Source organism: Phyllopteryx taeniolatus, chromosome 20 (genome assembly GCF_024500385.1).
Source record: "Phyllopteryx taeniolatus isolate TA_2022b chromosome 20, UOR_Ptae_1.2, whole genome shotgun sequence".
NCBI lineage: Eukaryota > Metazoa > Chordata > Actinopteri > Syngnathiformes > Syngnathidae > Phyllopteryx > Phyllopteryx taeniolatus.
Genome location: NC_084521.1, coordinates 13,258,435 through 13,277,362, shown reverse-complemented (window position 1 = coordinate 13,277,362; position 18,928 = coordinate 13,258,435). Strand labels below are relative to the sequence as shown.

Sequence of the window (18,928 nt, the reverse complement as noted above, 5' to 3'; positions counted from 1 at the left end):
ACACCGAGTCCTCTGTCTCAGGTTTTACACTTGACGGGCTGCCAGTCTGACAGAGGAACTTAATATGACTGATAACCACACACAGCTGCACCAGCCCAATGTGTGTGGCAATTTAGGAGGAAGACAGTAAGACAGGAGGAGTCCAGTTGCTCACATAAAAGCTGATGTATGTTTTTTTTGGCCTTAGTTTAAGCCCCTGACCAACATTGATCTGGCCCTCTCAGATAAGAGCATTCTACCGAAGACGACGAACCTTTAGAGCTGTGCCACATTTGCTTTGGATGCTTTCCATTGAGACAAATGGTTTTGCTTGCGCATGTACTCACTCTCTGCCCTTGTGGTAGCTGCACCTCTTCAGGGGGATCTTGATGACCTGGTCTCGTACGCCCACGTACAGCTCGCTTCGGCTGTGCAGGATCAGCAGGCTCCGGATGGGCTGCTTCTTCCTGGCTGGGAACAGCTCGATCTCTTCCAATAGGCAGCTTCCCGTGGACTGATTCAGAGGGGAGAGCACTTTTCGGATAGTGCCGTAATCTAGGAGAGAGTAAATGAGTTTTTGGTCATAAAAAAAAAGAAATAACTTGTTCCTTAATAGGACAAGAAACCATCTTTGTTAACTAATTCTACATTATCAATGTACAGTGCGTACCAAATCTATTAGAGCACTTCTGAGACAATCCAGCATCATATTGGTAAGTACTGAGAAGTGGACTCGAATTGCAATTTCACTGAGCCTGAATGTTTTACCATTTTGAACAGAAATGAGCAATTTTAAACTAAATTCTGACTCACTGGGCTTCGCTGACAAGTTAATCAATAAATCAATCAAGCATAACATTTAACCACTACAAAATGTTCTGTTCGTAAAACAGTACATATAAGAGGGATGTAATAAGAATACAGCATTAAAGAAATGTAAAAAAAAAAAAAAAAAAAAAAAAAAAGGTTTTGGTAATTACTAATTACCAGTGATATTAATTTAGAGCAGCTGTGCTATAAAACCTAGATGGATGGTGGTCAAAAGGATTTGTGAAGCATTGTGATCACAAACAAATTGGAAGTGCATAATTGTCTGCAAGTATGTTCATAAATTGAAGGGCTAAAGAATTCAACCAGGCTAAAAAAAAAATACAAAAAAACTGGAGTAAGAATGGTGCTTTAAGCTTTTATTTATCGTCTGGAAAAAAAAGGATTCAAGATAAAGCCCAGAAAAGCCTGGTAAACATGATTTTGGACCAGATTCCCCTTTTTGACCAAAGCCAGCAGTGGCCTGATTATCTGAAGGGGCTAAAGATTATCCTTAGCAATTATCCTGCGGGGTGTGAGTTGTTAGCAATTATTATTATTCCCCAACATGCTCAGAAAACAAATGGGGCCAACAACCACAAATGTTAAGTGTGCTTTATATTTCTGATCAGAAATCCCGTTTTCTGTAGTCTGCGCCAAGGTTGTTGTTCTTTTCCGAGTACACAACACACTATATGAACAATAAGCCAATAGGCTTATTGTTCATATATTATGTTGTATGCCATGCATGGGGTCTCAGATAAAAATTGGTTAAGATGTTAGAAAATCTGTGTGTGTATGTGTAAAATAGCAAAACTGCAGTGTGTGTGAAATATCGCCTTGGTGAACGTTGGGGGTTCGAATCCTGGCTCTGGCCTTCCTATGTGGAGTTTACATTCTCTTTAGGAATTTATAGCACGATGTTATAGTAGGATAGGTAATAGGATGTATGTGATGGTAGGACGGGACTGATAATGCACAACAATGAGCTTGGTGGTGTTTCAAAGTTTCATAGCGACCAAACAACTCAGGAGTGTCCGCACAATGATCACAGCGCCCTACTTCTTCTTTACCTTTCGGCTTGTCCCATTAGGTGTCACCACAGCGCGTCATCCTTTTCCATGTAAGGAATGGTACTACTTTTCTCCTGCATCCTCCTCTCCAACGCCAACTGCCTTCATGTCTTCCCTCACGACATCCATAAACCTTCCTCTAGCTCTCTTGCCTGGCAGCTCCATCCTTACCATCCTTCTACCAATAGACTCACTATTTCTCCTCTGGACGTGTCCAAACCATGAAAGTCTGCGCTCTCTAACTTGGTCTCCAAAACATCGAACCTTGGTTGTCTCTCTGATGAGCTCATTTCTAATTTTATCCAACCTGGTCACTCCGAGAGCGAACCTCAACATCTTCATTTCCACCACCTCCAGCTCTGCTCCCTGTTGTTTTTTCAGTGCCGCTGTCTCTATCCGTACTCACCTCACCACTGTTTTACAAACTTTGCCCTCCATCCTAGCAGAGACTATTCTGTCACATAACACACCTGACACCTTCCTCCACCCGTTCCAACCTGCTTGGACCCGTTTCTTCACTTCCTGACCACACTCACCATTGCGCTTGACGGTCGACCCCAAGTATTAAAGTCCTCCACCCTTGCTATCTCTTCTCCCTGTAGCCTCACTCTTCCGCCACCACCCCTCTCATTCATGCACATATATTCTGTCTTACTTGAGCTAATCTTCTTTCCTCTGCTTTCCAGTGCATGCCTCCATCTTTCTAACTGTTCCTCCACCTGCTTTCACTGCAGATGACAATGTCATCTGCAAACATCATGGTCCACGAGGATTCCAGTCTAACCTCATCTGTCAGGCTATCCATCACCACTGCAAACAGGAAGGGGCTCAGGGCTGATTCCTGATGCAGTCCCACCTCCACCTTAAATTCGTCTGTCACACCTCACCGCTGTTCTGCTGCCCTCGTACATGTCCTGTATTATTCTAACATGCTTCTCTGCCACTCCAGACCTCCGCATGCAGTCCCACAGTTCCTCTCTGGGTCCTCTGTCATAGGCTTTCTCTAGATCTACAAAGACACAATGTAGCTCCTTCTGACCATCTCTGTACTTTTCCATCAACATCCTCAAGGCAAATAATGCATCTGTGGTACTCTTTCGAGCCATGAAACCATACTGTTGCTCGCAAATACTCACTTCTGCCCTGAGTCTAGCCTCCACTACTCTTTCCCATAACTTCATTGTGTGGCCCATCAACTTTATTCCTCGATAGTTACCACAGCTCTGCACATCACCCTGGTTCTTAAAAATGGGCACCAGCAAACCTTTCCTCAGGCATCTTCTCACGCGCTAGAATTCTATTGAACAAGCTGGTCAAAAACTCCACAGCCACCTCTCGTAGATGCTTCCATACCTCCACAGGAATGTCATCAGGACCAACTGCCTTTCCATTTTTCCTCCTCTTTAATGCCTTTGTAACTTCCCCCTTACTAATCATTGCCACTTCCTGGCCCTACAATGTCCTGCAAAAAAAACCATTCTATCTGTGCCTTGTTAAAACACAACACTAGAGTGTTAAACGCTCCCAACTTCATAATTAAGGTTGAGTTTGCTACATTTGATCCCCTCCCATGCTACAGTATGTGGAACAAATTAGTACAGAACAGAAAGCAGATGCCTGGTGAGTATCTGGTGTCCCACTGATAAAACTTTCCACACTTATACTCTGACTGTCAGAGCATATTGTCATAATAGAGGGATCAAACAGTGTGCTGATTGCTGTTGGCAACACACTGAGACTGAAAATATGTGCGAGACATCTTCATAATCACTTATGACTTTTTTTTCCCCCTTTTATTTTTATATCTTTTTACACAATGCTTTTCATGGTTGTTTTCATGGTGTGGTATTGCACAGTGATGATATAGAACAAGGTTTATGTATGCATGACTCCATCAATTATGTGCTTATGTACACATAATGACATCATTTACTACACTTTCATATCATATTGTGATACTGTACAACAGACAAAATGTGCCTCAAAGATGCTGTTTCTTTTTTTTTTATTTAACAGTGCTCCTCACTGTTTTTGTAGCGTGCACTGGTGTAGAAGTTCATATCATCTGCATACATATAAAATAGCTGGCTTCTTTGTTTAAATAAAAAAGGGATAGAAAATGAGGGGGTTGTGTAGTAACAGTGGGGCAAGTGTGGCTGTTGAGGCTTTTCATCTGGAAAGGTGTGGGTGTTACCCCGCGGGTGCAGCAAAACGTTTTTGTGTTGAAAGCGTTCAACCAGAACACGAGGCTTTACCAAACTTAAAGCTACTCACCCTTATCAATATCAAATATCTACCCCACATGTTGACAACTTATGCCTTGTCACATTTTAGAGTTAAAGTAGTTAAAAATGCATAAACATCTGGTGTGAACTTACCAGTGGCTAAATAGATGATATGAAAGAGCATGTCTTTGCCCTGCACCACATCCACGGCCACATGGCTGAAGCGGACATTATCCTCCATGAAGTAGGGCACAGGAACCACGGGTTGGACCACCTCATGCATCAACAAGAACTTCTGGGCATCTTGCAAATTTCTCTCTGTCAGGTTCACATAGGAGCCTGAGTCGATGGTGCCACACTGTGGAGACAGACCAAATGTTAAAAGCAAATTCGGCTATATATGCCAAGCCATGCATGGTGCTTTTTTAGGCAGAAACTGTGTGCCGAAACAAGACGAAAAATGAACATTGTTGCCATGGTCGATTTGAAAGTTTCAAATGAGGTAAAGACAAGCGACGAGACAATTCTGACCAGCTCATTAGATACACCTACTCAATATAATTGAATCGCTTAATATCTTTATTTGAAAAGATATTTCTAAGTTGCGGTTGACACTGTAAGGGAACCACAGTATTACCTTAACAGTGTTGTTTATCAGTTACACGTTACACCCCACCAGCACAGCCCAGCCCAGGACCTCCACATCCAGCATGTTCACCTCCAAGATCTTCTGAGACCAACCACCCGGACAGCTGCTGCAACAATCGGTTTGCATAACCAAAGTATTTCTGCACAAATTGTCCGAAACCGTCTCAGAGAAGCTCATCTGCATGCTGGCCGTCCTCCCCCCGAGACCCCCACAATAAACCAACCCTGCACATTTCAAAGTGGCCTTTTATTGTGGCCAACCTAAAGGCACACCTGTGCAATAATCATGCTGTCTAATCAGCATCTTGATATCCCACACCTGTGAGGTGGGATGGTTTATCTCGAGAAAGGAGAAATGCTCACTAACACAGATTTAGACAGGTTTGTGAACAATGTTTGAGGGAAATGGCCTTTTGTGTATGTAGAAAAAGTTTTCGATCTTTGAGTCCAGCTCACAAAAAATGGGAGCAAAAACAGAAGTGTTGCATTTATATTTTTGTTCAATGTATTATTGCACTTTGCAGTGGTGTCGACCGGCACATCATCATACTGACAGCTGTTTGTGTAGAATTTCTATTATTACAACTATCCATCAGCATTATGAGCTTTCATATTGCATTTCATGAAAATGTATGTGCAGAGTATACCTAATGTTGTAGTTGTATTTCTTGTAATTCTCCTCGAAAAGCCAGTCGTATAATGAATTGCGATTTGCTTCAGGCTAACCATACTTAGGTTACAGTTAACTGGGCCTGGACACTGTGGCGATTAGTTCTAAGTGACTAGCTACAGTAACAACAGCACTTCATACGGATCAATTCCCGGCCTTCCGTGGACTGACTGATGAGCATCATGGAAGCTTTTCCAGTGATAGGCAATGGATCATGGCCCTCACCACTTCAGCAGATGGGAAATGAGCGTCGTGAGGGACTGCACCAAGCCTTTATGCCTGCCTGCTCTTATTGTTTTTCTCCCAGCAAAGAGACACACTGTATGAACGCACATCATATTATAGCATCTCCCGATATTGGTTATCGCTCGGTGAGATTGGCCTTGTGCACATGGGGATCTGTATGATTACATATCTGCCATCGTGACGAGGCGCGTGTGACGCCTTTGAGCGGATACACAAAGATGGATGTGTGAGTTTGCAGGTTCAGTCCAGTTGAGGTGAGGGACAGAACCATCATTTGGTTGAGTGTGTGCGAGTGTGTCCATCTCACCTTGTGTCCTCTGCTCAGATCGCAAGTGCCATTGAATAATGGCATTGGAAATGCATGTTTTGAAAAATGGCTCACTACACAAGGGCTTGGCTTTGCAAACAGATGATGAAATATTTGAATACTAGCAGAAATTGGGACTGATTGTTAGAAAGACCCACTGAATAGGCCCTTTCAAACTGCTCCATATTATTTGTCTGTCCCTATCTTAGTACAAGGACTCATTGAGATTGAAGATGGCAGAACCATACCGTTTTTTGTATTTTTAAAATTCTACGGTGGGGTAAACTCAAACCACAACAATAGTTTTTTAAACAAAAGTGAAAAAATTGTGTCACGCTCTATTTTTTATTTTTTTTGACAGCCACATGGTTAATGAAAAAAGATGACAGATGCACTGAAAAAAAAGCCCTTAGTTTTCAGTTGCACATAATCAAAATGTGGTAAATGGATGTAATCCCCCCTTTTACTCGAAAATCAAAAATAACATATGTAATTTTAATCATGTGCAACCAATGTACATGTTCGAAATAAGTAAATTAATCTTGACTCGACGACAAAAATTAGAAAATCAATTCTATGTTCTCATTTTGAAACACATAAAATAAATACTAATATTCATGAGTATTTGGCTCATCTAACTTTTGAGACATATTTATTATGAGTGTCTTTACAATAATAAACGAGCCAGAAAGCCTATTCCAGCACAGATGCTATTAGTACAATGACTCGCAGTAAAACAAATACAAATTTTTAGGCTCTAACTTAACGATCAGGTTGCGTGTGCTGAATGATTAGTTCACAGACTTCTAATTATCTCTATCTGGCAGCAGTCTATAACCTGATATTTTCACATAAGCTAGAGAAAGCTTGATTTTAACGACGTGTATGTCTGCTCATGTGTAAAAAGGGATGAAGTACTCGTAAATCTAATCTTGCAGCATTGACAAATTGATGATGATGTCACTGAAACTGAGATAAACTGCGCGTCGGCCCAGTGGTGAGCATCGGCTATTGTGGACAATTTTAAGGGGAGATGGAGATGGCAATGCAAGGTCCTCTAAGGGATGTATCCACAGTATGCTGAGAAAGGGGCAATGTTGCGAGTCTTGAATGGAAGGAAAATTGGGTTCCTAGAAGCGAAAAGACTTTCACTCAAAAAGCCTGTTAGCAAACGTTAAAAGTGTGTCTGCACTGAGTGGCTTTCCATGTGACTCAATTTGTATTCAATGTTTTTCTTGTAGAACATCCTGATTCTGCTTCTGCTTGCAGGAAATATGCAGAGCACGTGTGCATGGTGGAACATGTATGGCAGGGAAGGAAGGGGACGTCTCACTGATTGGCAGTTGGGCCTTGGAGGGATTTCAATCCTTCATGGAGAACGGTGAGGATTATCTGCTAAACTCCACCCCTTAAGAGCCACTTCTGCTAATACAACATCCCCCTCAACCTCTGTGTAATAAATCGTGAGGATAAAGTGGCTCAGTGCTGCTTGTGTAGAACAACACAAGGACAGTTAATAGAAGTTCAGGAGGAAGCGAGGAAACATTTCTAATCAATGACGGTGCAAAATGTAAAGAGCACCAGTAAGTTTATTTGAGAAGCGACTCTATAAATAGAGGGATGTAGTTAATTAAATGTCATGTAAAGTTTGTTTGGACTTGAACATGACAAGTGCATGTATCATATTATCGTATTTAATTTGACAGGTTTATTATTATTTAAGAAACAAATAATGCCTGGTTACTGAAAAGATAGTTGCTGATTGTGATTTTATTTTTTGTTTACCTGAAAGTCAGGGTTGGGATTAGGATAGGGCAGCCAGGCTGAGCGGGAGTTCTCCTGGTACTTGAAGGGTCCGTTGAAGACCTGTGATATGGCACTGAGATTGAAGGCACACACAGCAGATGCAGCAATGCTGTTTCTGAAAGTCAGGAAGAGGAAAATACAGGAACGGGGGTGAGAGGACAGAGGGATGATGGATGAGAGGTAGAAATAAATTACTAAAGCTACAAACTGTTTTGTTTCTTTGCTCTGTATTTAGCATAGCTGTGAGACAGTAATACACATAAAACACACTCGGAAGGTCAGACCCCGTTGTAAACGACGGCCGATATTGGCTCGTAAACTCAAGAACAGGACACAATTAAACTGTGTGGCTTGTTTGATTAACTGCACACATCTCCACTGTGAAATACAACTTCGGCTTTTCCAGCTGTCACTTTCAACATGCCCAAATGTCGTTCCGCTACAGGGGAAGAAAAGACCGAGAGGACAGTTTTCATTCTCCGCTCAGACTTGGCCTTAGCCCACATGAATTAGAATATGACGTGGCTGTTTATTAAACTTAGTGCCTGCAGGGGTAATGTTTCCAAATACCTTGGGAAAACATTGTTTTTCAGCAATGGAGAACCATTGAATATAAATAGATTAGTCAGCTTTCAGTAAGTGTGTGAGTATCTGAATATGTGTTGGAAAAATGACCCAAGTATTGCAATATAAAATCAACCCCTTGATTTTCTCCCGTATACACTAAAACAAACCCCCAAAATAGCTGGTAGCGTATGTTGTAATTTTGTATCTATGGTTATTCGGTTTATCTGCTTGTTTGTGTAAAATATAAATGAGGAAATTTACATCTATACTATTCTGTATAAGTACCATTCTAATTTATCAGTTCTTTCAAGGCTTGTTTTTCTTGGTCATTGTTAGTTATAGTAGCCTTTTCTATGCAAAAATGACTAAAACAATTTCCATAAAACTTGTGTGGATGAGTCGGGCATCGTCAAGGGAAAAAAAAATGAAAACATTATTCAAGACAAGGATTAAGAGCAAGGCTGTTTTTGCAAAATGGTTCTTTGTGTAAATAGTCTCAGTCTCAGTGAATGCAAAATTCTTGCACAAAATCCAGTCATGCACAATTTGTTGCTAATCCAATTTAGCCTTGGTGGTCTATGCTCTACATATTATATCTTGATAAAACTCACACATTGGTGGTAAAGATGCCATAGAGTAGCTCCAGCTCAGGTAGGTAGAAGGTGCCCTGCAGCTCGTTGTAGTTAAAGGGGATTTCTCCTGGCCGGGAACAGTTGAGCCGGGCCTTCATGAAAGTCGTCCACGTATCTTCCAGGAGGAAGCGGCCGCCGATGTCGTTCTTACAGACACGGCCGGCACGAGAGAAGACTGTGCGACCGCAGTCGTGCTCCACCGCATACTCCCGAAAGAAGAAGTAAGTGAAGTTGGCGATATCGTAGGACGACACAAAGTTTGGTTCTGTTGCAAGAGGAGAGGCGAGAATGCTCTTAGAAAACTGTCTGGTTTTGGTAAACACACCAAAACAGCAGGTGATCAGGGTGAATAACTACTGGCTGTGTTATTAATGGCTTTGCATTCCAATAGGAAAACTCATTTTTCATTCTTAAAGGTTGAGATGAGAAATGGCCAGAAGAGGTGAAGCGTAATAGTTTACACCCTGTCAAAAAACACGTGACCCCAGCGACAACCGCCCCAGCAACAACGTTCATCTTTTATGTATGACATTATTAGATTCTAACCGCACACTTTATTCTCCTTGGCAGTGATTTAATTCATGTTTAAATGGAAGTGTAGCAGCCCCTCCCTCCTCACTTCAACCTTCTTATCCTCGGCACCTTAGAGGGCGAAGCAGGAGGGGAAAAAATCTACTCACTGTAAAATTAATTATTAAGCACCCATTTTCCCAGCGGTTGTAGTAGCACATAGTAACTTCAAATTTTTCCAATTTAGCTTAGGTGTTGAAAGCAAAGAAGAAAAAAAAAAAACATCTGCTGATGAGACTCGCAGACCAAATAAAACTTCTCTTCCTCTAAACTGTCTTAACCTCTCAAATATGCACCAAGGTGAAATTTTTTTTAAAGTGCATTTTCATGTTTATGGAAAAACTGAGAAATTATAGCTGTATGCTCCTGGATACATGACGGACATGAAAGAAAAAAAAAAGGCTCGTTTCCAACTTAATGAATTAGGTGAGGAAAGTAATCCTTCAACTAAGAGACATTCATTACACCTGTCCACTTTAGTGTTTCATAAATCACATCACTTTTCACATTATTAGGTTGTTTAAAAAGCATATCTAATGTTATGATATACAGTAGTTACACCACTGAAAAGTACAACTACCATTATAAATTTACCTACTGTTAAATTTAGCTTAGGTAGATACAATCCTGTTAAGAAACTGCATTACTGTGCAAAAGAGAAGTCCTAATGCCAACTGCTTTTGATTTTTGGCTATTTCCAGGTGTCACACAAAAACTGATAGACATACCGCAAAACTGTAGGTCTCCCCCAGTTGTGTTCATCTGAATGTTTGACAGGATATACAAGACAAATGAGAAACTTTCTAGTTTTTTTTGTTGGGATCTCACAAAATTGAGTATGTCCTTTACATGTTCGTGAATAATTTTCTTTCATGGGACATGTTAATTAGTCACTATAAATCTTAACCCAATAATTAATGTCTAAACTACTGGCAACAAAAGTGAGTACACCCTTAAGTGAAAATGTCCAAATTGTGCCCAAAGTGTCAATATTTTGTGTGGTCACTGAAACGTTTTGCAGATCCTCAGACAGTTCTTTTCCAGGAAGCACCATATTGGACATCCACTGACCAGTATGAGAGTGAGAATGATAACAACAAATTTAACACCATTTCTCCCCATTCACACCTGAGACCTTGTAACACTGTGTCACATGACACCAGGGATTGATAATGATTAATTGGGCTTAATTCGGACATTTTCACTTCAGGGTGTACTCGCGTTTGTTGCCAACGGTTTCGACACTAATGGCAGTTTGTTGAGTTCTTTTGAGGAAACAGTAAATTTACACTGTTATATTTACATTTAAATGTCATTTCTTCAGTCTTGTCCCATGAAGAGAAAATAACATCTTTATGAAAATTTAAGGTGTGGACTGGAATCCATCACTCAAACACTGAGACTTTTATAAACATAGCGATCCAAAAACGTGCATGATTTTTATGGTTTACATAATTTCGGGCCTATTTAAATAGCACTTAAATGTTTTCATTCCATTAGCTACACCTGCCTACCATTAAGCCACTTGGAGTTGTACTGGGCAGTACGTAGCGGTGGCAGGCCGCCCAGGCTGCGGTAGATGGCTGGGTCTCGCCCGGAGAAGTCCATGGCCGTAGCTGCGTAAAGCTCGCCGCTGGATGTGATGAGTGCGGTGGAGTTGTGGAGGGGATTGTAAGGACATCGAGCCATTCCACTTATCTGATCGTGGATTTCGGTCAGATTGGTCAGCTGCAGAAACAAAAAATGGGGGTGAGCGAATGGAAAATAATGAACAAGTGGACATTGGCAGGACACAGACATTCCCAAGACACTGCAAAAACAAAATTATTTGTCTTTTTAAGACAAGTGTCCTGAGAGAGCTGAAACAAAGAGGCAATGTACTTGTAAATGAAATATATTTCTTACATATTTCTAAATAACGGATCATTGCAGAAAGCTGGCAGGAAAATATAGGACGGCATATCAAAGGGCAACATTAAAACCCGCAAGCTTTGGCAATGTTTTGTTTTCTGCTGCCAGTATGCAAATGGGGCAGACAAAAAAAAACATCATTACATTATGTTTGGTTCGCATAGCAGACACAAAAGATATGAATACAAAGCATGAAAAGGAAGAAACATAATCACAGGGCAGCTTTGGAATAATTAGCAGCATAAACCACACAAATATAGTGGCTGCCAAGTCCAATGATATCGTAAAATGTGATAATTCCAACGCTCCTAAAAAGGTCTTCTTAGTGTCAGTGTTCCCTGCTTGGTTTGTGATACAGTGCAACTGCTTATTTGTTTAAAACATCACTCAACCACATCTTTTACATCTTTTAGAGGCCCAATATAAAAATAATGTACAGCTTGACCCCGGGCTTAACTTTGACAACCTTCACTTACCATGCCATAGCTCCTAGATGTTTTATGCAATAGTTTTCATGTTAATGCAACACAAAGGGACCAGCTTGGGGGAAGTTCATTTAAGTTAGCCTTGATTCAAAGGAGTGATTTTGGATCCAATTACTTGCCAGTCAAAAGTTCCACATGTACGACTCAGTGCTGGTGGCGCAAGATGTCCAGTGTTAGTTCAACTCGTCACCTCGACCCATTCACAGCTGAATTTGCTCCAGCCTCACACATTTTTAGTAAAGATGTTGCCTGCACTTCACTCAACACGCAGAAAAGGCAAGTTCTTAAGCCAAATTCCGATTGGGATAGGAATGGGTTTGCCTTCGCTCCGTCTGTGTCTGCTCCACCCAAACCACAACAAAACAGAGCAGTTCTGTATGCCCGGCTGCCTTGAGATGAAAGCCTGCTATTGACTCGACTCCTCCTGTGGGACAGACGAGCCAGTTTTGGGCCATTTAAAGGAAGCGCAATGATAGATCAGCTGTATAACCAAGAGGAAGTGAATATAAGAGTCATCTATAGTGCAGCCGTAAGATGTGCAACAAGGACATTGAGGTGTCTCTAAAAGCCCATAATAAAGGCTTTTGGAAAACAGAAATTGGGCTGTGTTTGGTGCTGCTGAGAATTTTAAGTGACACAATGTGACAGAAAACCTAACCACGCGCCTTACTGAGATCAGTTACAATCCGGTTTTCATTTTCTTTTCCTCCCAACGATTTGGTTACAATATACCAAACGTAAGAACAATTAAATTTTCAGAATAATCGAATTAAGTTCAAATACAGAAATAAACTGTGTCAAAGACAAAGATATAATAGTAATGATTTAAAGAGATACAATGTAATGCTAGTTACTGTGGATGTCATTTGCAGTGGTGTAACCTACACTATCATTAATTTTGTAATACAACACCGTCAAGTGTTTATTTTTCAATTGGATCATTATAAAATATGCTCACATATTTACTAAAAATATCCAAAAATATCTAAAATAACCAAAGTTAAAGGTAGTTTCAAGAAGGACCAATGTTTGGTTATCATGGAAATCATGGTCGAGATTTAGTTCTTGGGTAATCCCCCTCAAAGTACCCTGATCAGTGGGTAAAACTCTAAAAAGGTTCTTGTTACATCAGGGCCCGAGCCGGCATGACATTCTGAACACTTTCAGATAGTCCTCAGCTCCTTGTATGTTTGTAATGTTTTGATTTGAGACATTTTCATTGTGGTGGACCCGAGAAGTAAGCCTATGATGATGGGCCAGACAGCATCCAAAATATCCAAAATATTGAAAACCTATAGTTATCGTCTTTGGTTTCCCTTGAAGCACTCGCATGATTTCCATAGCGTTCCTGGGAACATAGGCCATGGTGGAAACGGTGACAATAGGTCGGTCACAGGATGCTTTTAGTCCCTCTAAAAAAAGATCTTTTTGGCTTGAAATGCAAGTGCACTGCTACAACCAAGTTAATAGCGTACTTTTCGGACGGAGTCAATCAATCATTGAAAGGCCACCGTTTGATACTATTTAGGTCATGCAGGGGTACACAAAGTCCCTGTGAAACCAAGGAGAATTGTGAAATCCGTTTTCCACCCATAGCATCATCAGAAGAAGGAAGGTTGAAGATCAGTCACATTAAACAGATGTCAAATGTAATAACGTTCCCTGTGTACAACCATCATTGGTTTGTTTACTTTAATGTTCACTGTGCGCTATCAGACGATCAGTGGGTAAACATGACATTTGATGATATGTAGCAAAAAATAATGTCATGACATTTGAACATCTTTTCACTTCAAGAAATGTCATCACAATTTTAACTTATGAAAGCTTCCCATTGTGAGATATAGACTTTGATACGATAGCAGCACATTTAGAATACTGCTCTGTACTCGACTTCACTGGGATTTTAAATAAATGTTGCGATGTTCTGATAGTTACAAAGCGACATGTTATGAGTGTCGTAGACTTTTTTTTAGTTTCAGTGAAGGTGTCACAGAAAGTTACAAAGCAGGGTTAATGCACAGCCTAATCTTGTGTTGCCCTTGTTCTGTGCTGGAACACAACAAGTGAAATATTTGACTAATTACCCTTTAAGAACAATGTCATGGACTTGTGGAGGATTTGTAGACATATGAGAAGAGTGGAATTACTGGATTACATTAGAATTAATGAATACATCATTTTAAACCTGCAACATTGATTTTAATTTTTAAAAATTTAGATGTCTCAATGAGACAGGCTCACCAACAAGATAAGGACTGATGATCATTGGGAGTAATTATCTGAAGGTAAGGTAGGTTCTTCAATCAAAGAACTTAATTGGATTCATTTTTTAATTATCTTAAGACCCCCAGTTGCACTACATATCACATGGTATTATTAGCCATTCATCAGAAAATATTGCAACATAAACAACCAACCAAAAATTTCAAATGCAGTCAATGCTTAATCTTTATAAAATTACTTTTTCCAGACACCTAAAATGACCTTGGATTTGGGTTAAAGTGTCACCTGTTGTTTTTATTCCTACAGAGTGGGGATATTCACATTCTGAAAAATATGTACATGCATCGTCCGCGCCTGTTGCATTGACGAAGGTAAAGGTTTATATAGGTTACGTTGTTGCTTATACCGTTCGGTTGGTGCAGATGGGAGTGAAGGCATTGGTGCCGCAGGTAAACAGCCTGTTTCCATTGACCAGCAGCACCCTGATGTAGTTCTGGCACTCCTCCTGCAAAAAAACACCAGAGAGCGGTGGATGTTAGCAGCTGGAAGCCGATCCTATAACTACCTACTGAAGAGCAGCAGCATTAGTCACAGGGACGAAATTACACTTTGTGCTTCCAAAAGAGACAAAACACCTGTAGCAGTAGGAGGGCCACTCTGAAACGTGGTCAGGTTTGACATTGTACGATCAATTCTAATACCTCTCAAGTCAACAGGAAGCACATCTGAGTCAGGTAGCTAACTGGCAAAACTCAGTCAAGGCAGGAGAACACCACTCAGGATTAGTTTAGAAAATTGTCTTGAATGGTCAGTAAGTGAAATAAAAGTGGAGCCTCGTATACTTCACTCAATCATGTTTCTTCTCAATTTGCTGCCCCCTACATGAATCAATTCACTTTGCTCTATTTTGGTCTACGGTTAAGTACACACAACCGCTCTATTGTTGACTTACTCCTTCGTTCAGACGTTGGCGCAGGCCTGCAGCAAACCACTTAGTGAGAGCCTCACGAGAAATAAAGCAGGGTGACGGTGTGATTGATTTATTGAACGATTGATTGTCGGCGGGAACTTTGCCGTCAGGCTTTCAAGGAAGTTTTGGTGGAGTTTTCCATCAGCAAGCCCACGACAAATGGAACAGTGGTCGGCAATCAATGTCAAGAGTGCGATTGTTTTTTTTGCCCCCAGATACACTCATTTAATCAGGGTCTTCTCGTCTTGAGAAGGATTGGTGAGGGGGCCTTTGTAGACATTTAAAACCGTGTCAAGCTGATCTTGTCTAAGGCACTTTGAGATGCCCACAGTACAAGCCCACACCACGCTTACACTCCACCATTCCACAATGGTCTGTAGCAGAGGGGAGCCTTAATTCCTTCCAATCAAGATGGACGTTGACTCATAAAATTTGTCATTTCTTGGTGCTAAATATAGGAAATGTATGTTGTTGGTTTTTTTTTAGTGCTCATGTACGCATGCTCGGTCCATATTTGCTGCCTCTACTACTGCACTACGGTAGGTTTACGCCCATATATCTGTGCTACTTGAAAACAGCCAGTTACGTACATTATGCTCATATAATTGCAAGTCTTTCCAACAGCTTGGTCCTACAATAAATAATGGCACAGTTAATATTTTACCAGGCTCACAGTCTTGTTTACGAAAACGTCCCGACTAATGTTCCATGACTGTATTGTAAATCAGAGGCTATTATAGATTTGTTGGATACAAAGCAATCAGGTTCTGTCAACTCAATACAAGACATTTTCTTATGGTAGAAATGAATCAAATATACAAGATAAGAGTGGATAAGTGCATTAGAGGGAAGAAAAAACACTGGCTTTTAATTTTACTTAATCACAGGCACTGTGTCTTTACAATAGCTTACGAGAGTATAGTCTGCCAGATAAACCACAAAAGGCTTGTCAGCAGCAGGAAAAGGAAGCCATTTATTGCTATTCTTAGTGTAAACCGCATGAGTTTATTCTCACTGGGGAAGTGAGGAAAACAATTTCACTCTCAAGGACTGAGGTAGGGTTGGACTGTAATTCAGGAAAACTATCCCTTGTCGGACAGCCTCTGCCTGCTTGTGAAGGATCTTAACCACCCTTCCCGTCAAGTTAAATACAGGTTGATGTACTCAAGCATGGATCAAAGCTGGTGGCTTTCCTTTAAGTTTAATTTAGTTCTAAACCAGCTGTTTGATACAAAATTAAGATAAAGCATTCATTTGTTAGTGACAAAAGCTGGAGCAATACTGTCTAGCAGAGGCATTCTCAGTTATCTGAAGTGAAATACCCTGAATTTTAGAAATTGTTCCACAAAACTTTTCTACCTTCGTTGCATCACTTCTGTAAGCCTGCTCCTCTACACAATTGTAATGTGCTGAAAGGAAAGAGCAATCCCTGACCACATATGGTTCCCAAAACAAATACTGTTCCATAACTGAGTAGAAATGTTTTTTTCTTTTAAAGTTTATTGTACCATTTATAATATTACTCTATGCCTTATTTTTTTTATCCATTTGTTGATCAGAGCCACTGCATGATGTCACAATGACAACTCTATGATGTCACCAACATTTAAACAAGTCAGGCAATTACTTTCATGCTTTCCATCTGGGTTTTCAACTTGTGTTCTCATTACTCCAATATGGTTGACCATATCCATTCTTCTTTGCGCTGTCCCTCAGCGACCCATATCACTATCAGGTTTTTATGTGTGGTTTTAAGCTCCTCGACGTCAAGGAGAAAAAGCTCGTACTGGATGGAGGTCTATTTGGGATGAGCAGCAAACAGAAACCTTCCAAATCAGATAACAAACCTATTGTTGCTTCCCATCAAAACGAGACCAAAAAACAAATTGTGATCTGTAACCAAGGCCTCATTTATAATGTCCGAGTTCCACGTGAGGAGGTGCGTGAAGATCCAATAAGTCTTTCAGCTTCTGAGTACGAGAGAATCCTCGCAAGAGCCAGGGACCCAAGTTTCTTGGCGAAGGAGGCGGCGGCTTCTCAAAAGAAAAAAGATGAAATTAAGGCTGCAGAGGAAAGGAAACGGCAGATGATTGAGAAGGACCGTTGCTTTGTTAAACAGGAGGCACAAACTGACATACAGTCCAAGAAGCAGGACTTTGAACGTTATCAACACATGCGGTGTAAAGCCCAAATGGAAAAGGACAATCAGATTCTAAAGCTGGACACGTGTATTGAGCGTTGTAAGATCCAGGCTGAGCTAGACACCCAACTTGAATGGAAAAAGCACTGCGAGGCTGTTGGGTTTTCCAAAGAGAAGGCAGAATTTGAGCGGCAGCTCAAGTGTCATCAGGAGAAGCTCATCAAGCATGAGGAGAGGGAGAAGAAGCGTAGGGAGGAGGGACGCCTCCATTTACAGGCAGTACAAGAGCAGATATGGGAAAAGGAGCACGCTGCGGCTGCCAGGCGTCGAGAGAGGCTAAACACGGCTAAACACGTGTCTGACGAGGTTCAGCTCAAAAACAAATGCATCGATGAGCTCAAAGAGGAGAGGCTGAGTGATCTCAGAGCTTGTGGGATTCCGGACAAGTACTGTAGTTATGCAAAGAGGAAGACCGCAGAAGATGACGCAAAATCCAAGAATTTCCAGTACCATGCACAATGATCTATGACCAACATGGAGCAATTTCCATTTGAAGGACCAAGGTGCACACAGTACCAAGAACCAGTTTGCGGACAAGGCAGCTACAAGCATGGTTCCGAAGTTGACAAATGACTGCAAGTTTGTAAACAATGGCTGCCATAATGGCAGTTTTATCAAACCCGGATAACAGTCCTTCATCACAAGAAGACCAAAGACCCATTCAAGTACAGTATTATCTTGATTCAATTGATGTTTTTCTCTTCTGCTGACTCGTATCGGCAGTACAGGCTGCTTGGAGGGATAGGCTACTGACATACTATTAATTGATGGATCGTTCTAAATTGTGTGTGTAGAATTGAGCCTCAAGTGATCTTTACATGAAATCAAAAAGGCAACATCCATGCAGACCACCTCAACGGCAACTCTTCCAGACACCATTATTCTGCTCGATACAACACTGGAATCAAAACAGAATCAGAACATTTAGAGATGTTCCCATCCCATTAGAAGTACAATAAAAGCAATTATTGATTGTAAAGGTATGCCACAATAGGGTAGGTCAATAAAATTTTGTACGACGCCCACCCCTACTTGCTTTTAATGCTGGTGCTAGGTAGTGTAGTAATAGTATGTAGTACTACATGTTTACCTGTGCATCTGATTGGCCCGTAGTTAACAGAGCATTTATACAATCACATGACATCACCTGACTTTTTGTGCGTTTTTGTTGTCAAAGTGCCTAAACCTATGCAAATATCTGTGGTAATAAAACTTACTAAAACAATCCTTCCAGTGTCTTTTCTCCATTCTCTCTGTACTTCTTTCTCCCAAATATCTGAAGGCTATTACAAATACTATTTTATACTAAAGAGAATGACTTGAGGAATATTGGAGCAAAGTTATTTGCTGTTTAGTTGCTATTAGCAGAATATTTCATTGATCAAAAGAAAATGTGCACAGCATGACACGTTGAGGGAGGAATAATTGCAAAGCAGAATATTCATGAAGATCAGTCATCGCATTTTCCTCACCGTGTGAAGTCGATTTTCTGGGATATTTGGTTTCGTTAAGTTGATATCATGTAGTTTGATTAACCAAACTCCAAGAAAGCTGTTTTCCATTCAGTTGTCATCCATCTTGATAAAAACGGTGGAAAAGTTGGAAC

The 18,928-nt window shown here is 40.8% G+C and overlaps 2 protein-coding genes across 3 annotated transcripts in view; one reads left to right on the top strand and one right to left on the bottom strand.

Moving 5' to 3' along the window:
- Positions 1-18,928, bottom strand: part of sema5a (sema domain, seven thrombospondin repeats (type 1 and type 1-like), transmembrane domain (TM) and short cytoplasmic domain, (semaphorin) 5A) — a 128,298-nt gene that overhangs the window by 38,299 nt on the left and 71,071 nt on the right. For both annotated transcript variants that reach the window (XM_061758495.1, XM_061758496.1), the window contains exons 6-11: positions 14,559-14,657; positions 11,045-11,258; positions 8,940-9,225; positions 7,741-7,876; positions 4,238-4,442; positions 327-534 (exon numbers count right to left, since the gene is read on the bottom strand). In XM_061758495.1, the coding sequence (XP_061614479.1) occupies positions 327-534; positions 4,238-4,442; positions 7,741-7,876; positions 8,940-9,225; positions 11,045-11,258; positions 14,559-14,657 (1,148 nt within the window). The remainder of the gene's footprint in view (positions 1-326; positions 535-4,237; positions 4,443-7,740; positions 7,877-8,939; positions 9,226-11,044; positions 11,259-14,558; positions 14,658-18,928) is intronic.
- LOC133470475 (uncharacterized) lies at positions 16,842-18,662 on the top strand. Its single transcript, XM_061758904.1, has one exon. It carries the CDS (start codon positions 16,864-16,866, stop codon positions 17,782-17,784), a length of 921 nt encoding a protein of 306 aa, XP_061614888.1. The 5' UTR covers positions 16,842-16,863; the 3' UTR covers positions 17,785-18,662.

Bases quoted from the DNA above. Each gene is read 5' to 3' on its own strand.
- LOC133470475 (XM_061758904.1), top strand. From the start codon at position 16,864: ATGTGTGGTTTTAAGCTCCTCGACGTCAAGGAGAAAAAGCTCGTACTG.